The sequence below is a fragment of the Pocillopora damicornis genome, chromosome 2 (genome assembly GCF_964200805.1).
Source record: "Pocillopora damicornis chromosome 2, jaPocDami1.2, whole genome shotgun sequence".
In the NCBI taxonomy this organism is placed as follows: Eukaryota; Metazoa; Cnidaria; class Anthozoa; order Scleractinia; family Pocilloporidae; genus Pocillopora; species Pocillopora damicornis.
In genome coordinates, this window is record NC_142671.1 from 26614726 (window position 1) to 26625613 (window position 10888).

At 38.5% G+C, this 10888-nt stretch overlaps 2 protein-coding genes across 3 annotated transcripts; both read right to left on the reverse strand.

The window, feature by feature from the left end:
• Positions 1-2358: 2358 nt before the first annotated feature.
• LOC149050533 (uncharacterized) lies at positions 2359-4144 on the reverse strand. Its single transcript, XM_089198090.1, has one exon. It carries the CDS (start codon positions 4090-4092, stop codon positions 3025-3027), a length of 1068 nt encoding a protein of 355 aa, XP_089054216.1. The 5' UTR covers positions 4093-4144; the 3' UTR covers positions 2359-3024.
• Positions 4145-5451: 1307 nt separating this feature from the next.
• Positions 5452-10474, reverse strand: LOC113670079 (uncharacterized). 2 transcript variants are annotated; one of them, XM_089198095.1, is made up of 4 exons: positions 10266-10474; positions 7513-7866; positions 6736-7065; positions 5452-6274 (listed from the first exon to the last, which is right to left on the reverse strand). In XM_089198095.1, exons 1-4 carry the CDS (start codon positions 10348-10350, stop codon positions 6099-6101), a joined length of 945 nt encoding a protein of 314 aa, XP_089054221.1. In that variant the 5' UTR covers positions 10351-10474; the 3' UTR covers positions 5452-6098. The 2 variants fall into 2 exon arrangements, with proteins under 2 accessions (XP_089054221.1, XP_089054220.1); XM_089198094.1 differs by having other exon boundaries at positions 7513-7869; positions 10266-10472.
• Positions 10475-10888: the final 414 nt, after the last annotated feature.

Consider the following 10888-nt stretch of genomic DNA (forward strand, 5'->3'; position numbering starts at 1 on the left):
TGTATCACGGATAGTGCTCAAGATGTCTGGAAAATTCATACAATCTGGCTTCGGTAAGTAGGCTACTTTAGGTTACCGGGACGAATTTTGTCGTCTGTTCATATGGGAAATTTCAGCCCGGTTACCGGGATGAAAAAGAGTCGAAAAGGGCGCGAAACGTGGACTGAGGCCCTGGGAACGAGTTTGAGCGCGAAATTCAAGAAAGTAAACAAAGATGGCGCCACGTTCAACAGTTATATCGTTCGCTCCCATCGTAGCGTTATCAACGCTCGTAGCTCTAGTGCTACAACTTCACAGGGTCCTTTTGCTATGGAAAATACATCAAACCAGGCAGATTGATGCAATCCGGATCGGCTTGTTGCGGAAGAAAAGTTATTTCTTCCGAAATGTAAAGCAGCTGAAGCAGAGAGATTTGTACAGAAAAAAACGAAGTTGTTGGCATAAACCCGGTCGAACTGACTTGTGGTGGAAAAACATCTGGACGGGAGTAGCACCTGAAGAATGTTGGAAAGAGAACTTTCGGATGTCAAGGGCTGCTTTTGTGAACCTGGTATCGGAGCTAAGGCCATACATTTCACCAAACCCAAAGTCACCTAACCACAGGGCATTGAGTGCAGAAAAAAAGGTTGCAGTTGCATTGTATTTTTTAAAAGACACTGGTTCCCTGAGAATGACAGCCAATAGTTTTGGAATAGCACTCAACACTGCATCAGCTGTTGTAAATGAGGTTTGTCAAGCTATTTCAAACTATCTTGGCCCGAAATATCTCCATCTTCCTGAAGATGAAGAAAGCATGAGGGAGAAGGTAGCAGAATTTGAAGCCAAATTTGGCATGACACAAGCTTTTGGTTGCATTGATGGGACACACATTCCAATTCAGTGCCCATCAGAGAACTCACAAGATTTTTCCTGCTATAAGCAGTTTTTTTCATTAAGTGTGCAGGCTGTGTGTGACTATAAAGGCTCCTTCATGGATGTTGAATGTAAGTGGCCTGGAAGTGTCCACGATGCAAAGGTTTTTGCCAATTCTTCCATCAGTGCCAAATTAAGAAGTAATAAATTGCCCTGTACATTTCAGACTCCAATTCCAGGTGGTGTCAAAATACCTAATTACCTCATTGGTGATCCAGCTTATCCATTGCTTCCTTTCTGCATGAAAGAGTATGATTCATGTACCAGTAATGAACAAGTTGTTTTCAACAACATGCTGCGTTCTGCCAGGAACCAAATTGAATGTGCTTTTGGCCGGCTTAAAGCAAGATGGTCCATACTCACTACAAAAGTGGACTTCAAACTTGAGGCAATACCAACAATTATTTATGCATGTTTTGTATTACATAATTATTGTGAGAAGCATAACATGTATGTTGATCAGGACTTGGTTGACTCGCAAATTCAACTTATGAAGGAAAATGAAGATCAGTTTAAAAACACTCCTGATCCAATTTACTCTTGTGATGTGGGAGAAGGGAGTGTTGTGAGGACAACACTCACAATTAGTACTGAAGAATCTTTAACGTAGTACTTAAACTTTACCCTATTTACATGTATTGCTGTACTTAGTTTAATTAACTTAAGGGGGGAGACCCTTAAATACAAAATGCATGCTATGGATGACTTCTAACTGTCATATCTTGAGCTCCCTTAGTATCCTTGATTTAGTTTTTGGCCATATTTGTTCTATTGGAGGTCGCCTTCACTTTCGGTAGTCATGATCATATTTGGTAAGTCATGTAACAATAACACAAAAACCGTATAAACTCACACAGCTTACATCTTTCCCCAATGAAACAAAAGCCAACGGGTAGAGTGCATTCAGGTGCAAAATTTGTAGAATGGATTTGTTAAAATGTATGTTATTGAAGAAGCTATGACATCACAAAAACTTCATGACGTCATAGCTTTTTCAGTAATGCGAATTTTAGCAAATCCATTCTACAAATTTTGCATTTGAATGCACTCTACCTGTTGGCTTTTGTTCCATTGGAGAAGGATGTAAGCTGTGTGAGTTTATACGGTTTTTGTGTTCTGGTCACATGACTTGCCAAATATGGTCATGACTACCAAAACTGAAGGCAACCTCTAACAGAACAAATATGGCCAAAAACTGAAGCAAGGATACTAAGGGAGCCCAAGATATGATGGTTAGAAGTCATCCATAGCTACCATTTTGTAGTTAAAGGTCTCCCCCTTAATTTGCTAGCTGAACATTGTCAAGACATGAAAGATCCTAGCATATAACAACAACCTGATATTCTTGAACACAAACTAAGGCCACTTGAATGTTGGTAGTGTTCATTGACCAGCCCCTATATGATCGGCCAAAACCGATTCATATTACAGTGTAGGTACTGTAGGTGGCACTTTTCAAATTTAATTGTAATGATAAATTTCCATTTTTTGAACTAGTGTATTGGTTTCAGTTAATTACAAAGAAAAATTTTAACTTAAAATGTTTGTCTTAAACAGCACTCAGTACCAGTAGAAAAAATATAGTTGGGAAAATAACCAAGTAGAGATGTAATAAGAAATCCTTTTCTGAAACATCCTCAGATTTGTGCAATCAGGCAACTATGAATACTATAGTGAGCAATCCAACTGTGGATTATGGCCTGAATTTGTCAAACTCAGTATGAAAACTTTAACAACAACACGTACTGAGGAAGTCTGAAATTTTGTTGGATACACTAGAATGCTGTTTGAAACATTTTCTGTGGGCCAAATTATGCCAAACAAGGCTGTTTACATTTGAAAAACAATGAATAAAAAATACTTTTAAAAATAATTATCAAAAATTCCCCACTGATAACAGATTAAATCAAAACAAGGCAGGGCCTTCTCTGAGTATTAAAATTGAATTAAATATCAACAAAATGCAAATGTTGGCAGAAAAATGGAAATTGGCAGGTCAACTTATTTGCCCATAGAATAGAAAACTCTGTCAGTTATTTCCATAGCATCAAGTTGTGTTTGTATATCTATATACAATATAGATCTATTAGACAATGTCATAATGTCATAACTCTATGGTCGATAATAAAAGCTTCCACTGCTTCCTGGATCTTGCTGGCTACCATGTTGGCTAAACAGCTGGGCATAAACACCCTCAGCAGCCTGAGGTGCAACTTGCATTGGGTTTTGATAGAACAAATTCTGATTTACAGGTGCACGTACTGCATAAGGCTGTTGCAATGCTTGTGATAGCATCTCGATTGATCGACAAACTCCTGCACCTAGATCAGTCATAGCTTTACTAACACTTTCAATACTATGAGAAAAACTTGCTGTAGACTCCCGCATTGCCTCAGCAAGGTCCTTTCGAAATTGGGCATCTTCCTTAGCTTCTTTAATAAGCAACCCATCCCTCTGGGCAGCAGAAAGCTTTTTTTCCAAATGCTTTCTTTTGTTGTCGATTAGCTTTGGTACACAGTTAGCTTTGCGTTTGTTACCAGGTGCCACATTGCCACTTGCACTACCCCCATCATCTCCAGGGCCTACATCACTTGAACCAGCTGAAGTACCTGCAGTTTCCAAATCCAAACTTAAGCTGTCATCTTCTGGATTGTGACATTGGACAACTTCATTGTCTTCCAGAAAATCATCTCCTCCTACACCATAAAAAAGGGGCTCTGTTCCGGCAGAACCACCCCACAATGTTATCAGTTTGTCGTAAAATTCGTAAACAAGTTTTCCACTGCCACTCCTACTTCCAGAAACTACAGCTTTAGAGAAACTCTGTCTGATTTCCTTCACCTTTTCCATCACTCTCTTCTGTCCTTTCGTTATCATATCTTTTGACTCTTTTACACGATGCTTTGCTTTGGCCTGCTCTTCCTTTGAACGGGTTTTGAAATCATCCGGTAACTTGAAAGCAGCCACAGGACCAAATATAGATTCATCGTCCTCATGAAGCTTCGCCATGTCCACTCGCAGTTCTTGGTACTGAATTTGTTTATCGGCGTCGAAATCAAGGTTTCTATAGGCCATTTTTGATTTGTATTCAAGTAAACAGTCGATCAACTGCCTTACCGTGTCTGTTTCCCAACGGAATCTCTTCGAAGTCAAGGTGGAAGACACTTCGCCATCCGCCATGTTTGCACGCGTTGTAGGTCGCGTGAGCTGCGTTCCGTTTAGTCAGCGTCCTAACAAGGCATGCGTAGTTGAAAAATTTTCATCCCGGTAACCGGGCTGGAGTGTTCATATGGGAAAATATTTCATCCCGGTTACCGAGATCTCGGTTTCTACAACCGAGATCTCGGTAACCGGGCTGGCCCGCCTTCTCATATGAACACATCGAAATTTTTACAAAGGAAATAGGAGTGAGGCGAGATCTCGGTAACCGGGCTAGCCCGGTCAACCGGGCTCATATGAAGAAGCCCTTACCACCGTGAGCAAAATTACGCTTGACGTCAGAGTTAAGTCTCGATTGGGAATTGGTCAATAGGCTACCAAAAATTCAGACAGAGGCGGAGTTTTCTGAAGTAATGTCTGAACACTTTGTTGGCTTTCCGCCGTATGGGGGACGCGTAATTATGCACACGCCAAAATCACATCAGAATTTGTCCTTACTAAATGTCAAGTGTGCTGCACGTATTAGCACCCCCAGGGAACCCCTTTACATAGGAGGGCGAAGGTGCGCGCCTGGAATTTCGAAAACGATCGCTATAAAAGTATAAAAGGTGCTTAAGTCTTATCCGTGTGAGAGTGGCAACAATTAGCCTGTAAAAACAAGTCTTTATGTCCTTTTCTGTCTTTTTCAATGCTTCCCTCGCTCCTACAGAGGATTCACACAAACATGAGAGCCGTGCCGCGTTTACATTGTACAGGTAGAAAAGGTCGTCCAGAATGAGTCTTTCGTTCTGTAATGAAAACCCCAATAAACTCACTCAGAAATGACTCATTTCGAATAAATTTTACGCTGGTTATTATGTGGAAATGGGCCCCCTATATTTATTTGGAGGTGTCTTCTGCGTAGAAGACACAGAACATCAGTCTCCGTAACCAATTTTTCCATTGTTTCCTCGTTCTTTTGTCTTTTTGTTCTCTATTGTTTTACATCAACTAAATCAAGTAAGAGCCGCAAAATGTCACGTATATCTGGACAAAATTAAAAAGGATATATTAGCCGTGCAAACGCAGAACTGGTTTTGTTAGTGCGTCTTAGATAACTCAACCATCCAACAAATTGTGCTAGATGTTTTTAAAAACTGATCTCAGTTGAACGCATTTAAAGTTGTAACGGCAACGCAAACGGTTACTGGTACATGTAGCCGACGGAACCTAATTAAGTCGCAAACAGTTCACGGGGCTTCTCTGCATAAATGAATGTGTCTTACTTAAGCTTGAATGTCCCAAAGCTGCTATAATATGGTGCTGACAAGGATATGCTATTACATTACGTTGACTTTGATGTTGATCGCTTAAAGTAAAGAAAAATATCACAACAATTGATTAGTGGTAGACAAGAACAGTTTACTGCTAAATATACTAAACTAAAATCTATACAGGGAAGCTCATGCTTTGAACAGAAAATAACAAAAAACACAAAATTTATTAACTTGGCTTCGGTAGTTAGATAACGGCTTAATATGTGACTAACACAGTCTATAAACTGTAAGATTTTACGCCACTATGTGCGTCGGTGTATATATATGTAAGATTTTAAGCAGTTAACTAACGGAGTAAAATCTTACAGTATATAATTTACCGACTGGAAGAAATTACGCCGTTAGTTACTGGCGTAAAATCTTACTGTATATAATATACCGACTGGAAGAAATTACGCCGCCGTTATATATATTCCCAAGTTGGCTTGCTACAAGTCAGTAATGGTTCAAGAGCGAAGAAACTGCACAAGATAATGACACGAAACAACATGAAATACTCATTAGGACAGTAGTTCCATCTTATTAGAGCATCTTGGTCAACACAAGAACCCCATTGTCCTAATGACGTAGGGGCTCCTTCGTGGACCCTTTGATCTGTTGTGAGTATTCGTTAACCACATCCTGTGTCTCAGTTCAATGGAACCTTAGATAGGATATATACAACGGTAGACTGAGTCGAAATCAATCTGGTTCATTCATTCTCCTAACCTACTATCCAGGAAAAGTAAAAATTGCCAATATCAAGCACAGAAATAAAAGCCCTCTTTTCACTTCTAACGTTCCTGGCGTGACATTATGCGAGATGGTAGACGGGTGCTTTGTCCTGTTGCTTTCGTTTTCTTGTAAAGGCCTTCCTGTGATTACTTCTAGGGTTCTGGTTGGTTTACCTGTGACAGAAAAATGTTTCAATAACAAAATCAATCTTCTCATTTGCAGCATATTTGCTATTTTTCGATATTTCAGTGTTTAACATTTATTGGAATTGAGGAAAGTATTCAATCATCGCTCAGTTTCATCATCACAGCACAACCAAACAACACATCACATTTCATATCAAGTCACAGGGGTAATATCCGTCGCGAAGTGTGGAAAAACGGAACTACCTCAATATCGCCCAGCCTTTATCATTACAGCGTTTAATTACGAGCAACAGAACGCATTTCCTATCAAGTTTAATACTGGAGCATAAATATCTATAGCGAAATAAAGGAAAGACACGAAAATTAAAATCAAGCCCTTGCTGTTGGATTTTTTTACAAAATATTACAACCTATGTTATAGAAAGTTTTTGCAAAGTCGTGACAAGTCAACATTATCGCAAATGAACGAAATCAAGAAGCTGTCTTACCTGGACAAACCACAGGATCGATTTTGAAAACACATTCTCTGAGCTTTTGTTTTCGTGGATCGTCGCGTTCAAAATAGAACATAAAATCTAGCTCAGCGTCTTCCATCTTGACGGTTCGCATGTTTACTGATTTATATCCCGGTTCCAATCTGCCCTTGTACTCTCTACACCCGTCCATACAGGTGCAGTTCCCTTTTTCATTGCAGAAAGTGATATCTTCAGATCCATCAGCTTTTTTCAAGAACGCTCCCAAGCCATGTGGAGTTTGAAGAAATTGTTGAAAGCTCGAACAAGATAAGTCAACTCTGTGGCCAATGCAACTGCGAACGCCTGAACATCAATAAAAATACATAAATATTTAGTAAAATGATGTAGATGACGTCAGTTATTAATTAGCGTGTAAACTGAATAAAGTTATATTGTAGTTAAGTTTCTTATTTTAAGGATATCATAAACTTCCCGAAATAGCAAATATCTTCTTGGTGTTACATTTCTTCCTATTCTCGCAGTTTATCCGTTGGCGCCTCATAGAACCGATAAAGAGATTCTTTGTGCAACTCCCCCCCTCCCCCCCCCCCATCTCCCCCTTCTTTCCACACATTCACACAACGCACACTCTTAGAAGAAAGGATCGACGTCAGCAATGGAAGATATAGTTTCGAAAAAATATGGGAAGTCTTAAGGGAGGGGAGGGCAGAAAGTAAAAAAAAAAAGGTTTGGCGGCCTCTTCAAATTCTTTGCTTCTAGATTAGATCATCGTTTGATCATTAAACTTACATTCGACAGTTGTGAAGTCCTTGGTATGAAACTCAGTGACCTGATATTCAGGTGCGGTGTGTACATCGCATGAAAAACGCAAAGAATCATTCAAGTTCATCATCTGAAAGGTCATTCTCGTGGCATTTTTCTCCAAAATTTGAACTCTTCCATAGAGTTTATTTTTCTTCACAGAACATATATTTTTTCTGCAATAAATTTCTGATTCTTTTTCATCGCTTGGACTCTTCAGGTCGTTTATCTTGTATGATGTTCCTCTGTTAAATTCTACTGGAACCCTTTTTGCAGCGTCACACTCAAATGTTTCGGTTTTTTTGGGACAGGTAAATTTCTTTCCCTCCAGAGTAGTGCTGCCTGCTAAGATAAACACATTGAAAAGTCGAGATGAGAAATTGTGATTTGCCGAAGCACCATGGCCAATGAGAGTGGAATCAACCCTTTTAACTCCCATGAGTGACCAAGACAACTAGAATTACATCTTACAATATCAAAACAATATCAAAACAATATCAAAACAATATCAAGAAGACAGTTGTTGAGAATAAATAGACCAAACGTTTGAATGGATTCTTCGTCACGCAATTCGCATATCTTGAGAAATTTTCCTTTTTTAAATTTTATTTCCAGCTCGTGTAATAATATTCTTCCTTCAAAAATTTACGTCCTTTTTCGGTTTCAGCATTCTCATCTCCAGGGAGTTTATATCCTTTGGTGTATAACGCTAGTGGAAGCGCTCTCATCGTCTAATGAAATTTCTTCTTGATTTAAGTAACGCTAGAAATAGATTTCCAAACACTGCGAAAAATTAGTTAACGGCACTGAGGTCATTATACACAACAGACGCCATACGGTTAAGCGACAGATAAACATGACCTCTTTTTCATTGCCAACTTATAGGTTAAACTCTTAATTTAAGATATGCATCCATATAAACAAACAAGTCTTTGAAAGCTTTGATGACTGTAAAAATTTTCAGTGAAATCAGTGAAGATCTGAGATCTTCACTGATCGCGGGGTTCAGAAATTCACGGATAACGAATAACAAGTTTTTCTGCAACAGTCGAATAGAAGCAAACCTCGAATATTTTCAAAATTAAGCAAGGTAACCCTGTCAACAGCCGTTTCAGCAAGGTGTAACCACAAATTACTCCGTCACAATGACTTAACAATAAAAAGGACGGTCACACTCTAACACAAGCGCATCAAAACAAATACCACTGAAAACGCTCAGCAGTGCGCCAAGAAGGAATAAACTCTGACATGCTCTTCAAATTATATTCGCCATATCTGTCATTGATCAATACGTGCTCTAACTTATAATTGTAAAATGCGTGGTTTTATCCATGGTCTGTTTGCCACACTCATAATTTGATTTTAAGGGTTTTTCCCTTCGACCATGATTTGCTGTCGGAGAAAGTACGCAAAATTGCGTATTTCTGATGCTATGTAGAGGTGTTGTGTCATCAATACCGATGTCACCCGTTGTTCATTTTTGACAATATCTTTTGTTTGGTCTAGAAAGTGCTTTGCATACATTTATCGGAAGACAGCTTTAACGTGAATCGATGCACTCCGTGTTTGTTCTTAGCAATTATTGCTTATCGAACAACAGAGATATCAATGCTTTTTCTATCAAATTTCACTACCTGATATCTCGAAATTATTTCTTTGCATTAATGAAAATTACATTCATTTATGAACTACAATGTAATTAATGTCTCACAGGTGAAAGAATAACAATAAAAGTGCTTAAGACAATTGTCAAATCAAAGATCCAATTATCATGTTTGCGCTGTAAATAAATAGACTCTGCCTTTCTACAGCTGCCTTAAGAGTTAGAGTATTTAATACATCACTATGAAATATTATTTTGCTTAGTAGGAGGCAATTTTTAGCTCGGGTTCAGTTGATTATTTCTTCCTCAAAAAATGTGCTGTTGCAGTACGATGTGTCGTTCCTGACTCGGTTAAGTGGCCTGATTGCTTAGTAGATTTGCATTTTAAATCATCACGTCGTGTTTATCTCATTTCTCAGGGAAATCTGATCATTGCCTTGATAGAGTTTACTTTTTCGGGCCGTGCGCTCTTCAACGGGAAAAAATTAACTGTATTATAATGAAAGAACATGGACAATGATTGAATGAATGAAGTAAAGAAAAACGGCTTTATGTCAGTGTCAATTGAATATCATTGTGAAGAATTAGACAAGGTATTATAGGATATTATCTAAGCTGATACGCTATCGGAAACTAAATTAACTATTCAGCGGAAAAAAACTTTACAAGTCCATTATCAAAATCAAAAGTGTGTTATATATAACAGAGCGGGATATAATCAGAAATACTTGAAACTGAAACTAAACTATAGATGACATAACGAACATGCTCGTGACCGTTTGGGGTTTCATTCAGAAGTTCAGATGGCCGCTAATCAGCCTAACCCAAAATTCACAGGATTCAAACAGACAAACATATTAGCGAGGTAACTTAGTTTTCATTAAAACCTAGCTCAGCTTTTTAAGTTATTTCCATAAATATCCTTATATTTCACCTATATTGTGCACTGTAAACATACAATACAAATTTTTCGGAGGCTCATTGTGCGTATATGCTCGCCTGCTGGTCTAAAATTGTAAATTGGGAGATATATAAAAGTGACAGTGCCGTAAAGGAGTTAAGAGTCAATAAATTCCTCGGGGAGACGATGAAGATAGTCCATCGCCATTTTATTTGTTTAAACGGAAATTATACCAACCTGCTAAGACGAGAAAAGAGTAGAACAAGATCGTCGTTCCTCGTACACGTCTGTAATACTGTTTTATAGAGTTCAAGGAATTCATCAGGACTTTTGTTGCAGTATTTGCCAGTTTTACTGTCCGTTGACCCTCAGATCGATTTGTTTTAGCGGCCGGTATATACACCGCATATGCTGCTTCTATCAGTTGACAGAATCGTTTGGTGAAAAGCTATCCGGTTTAAATATCCCAAGAGTGAATAGTCACGTGGAACTGTCATACAGGATGACCCATGATTGGTCACTAGAATACTGAACGGAAACGAAGAAAATTTAAGCTTGAATGACGTTGCTTACTTTTTGACAGAGTCAGCATAATATAATTTTCATCAGACGTGACAGATATGATAGGAACAATGCAATGTCTATAATCGTTTCTCAGAAAATTCATCCCCGAATAACTTTTCTACTCGAGGCTCGGGAATATGAATAAGGTCGCATGACAACCCCCTTCAATTGAATCGTAGCTCACAAAATTCATCTCTGGGTTATAAATGTGATCTTCATCCATATGCAAATTGGTGTCATTTGAATATAGATAGAAGAAACACATACTGCAGTTTTAATTATATTAATAAAATCAT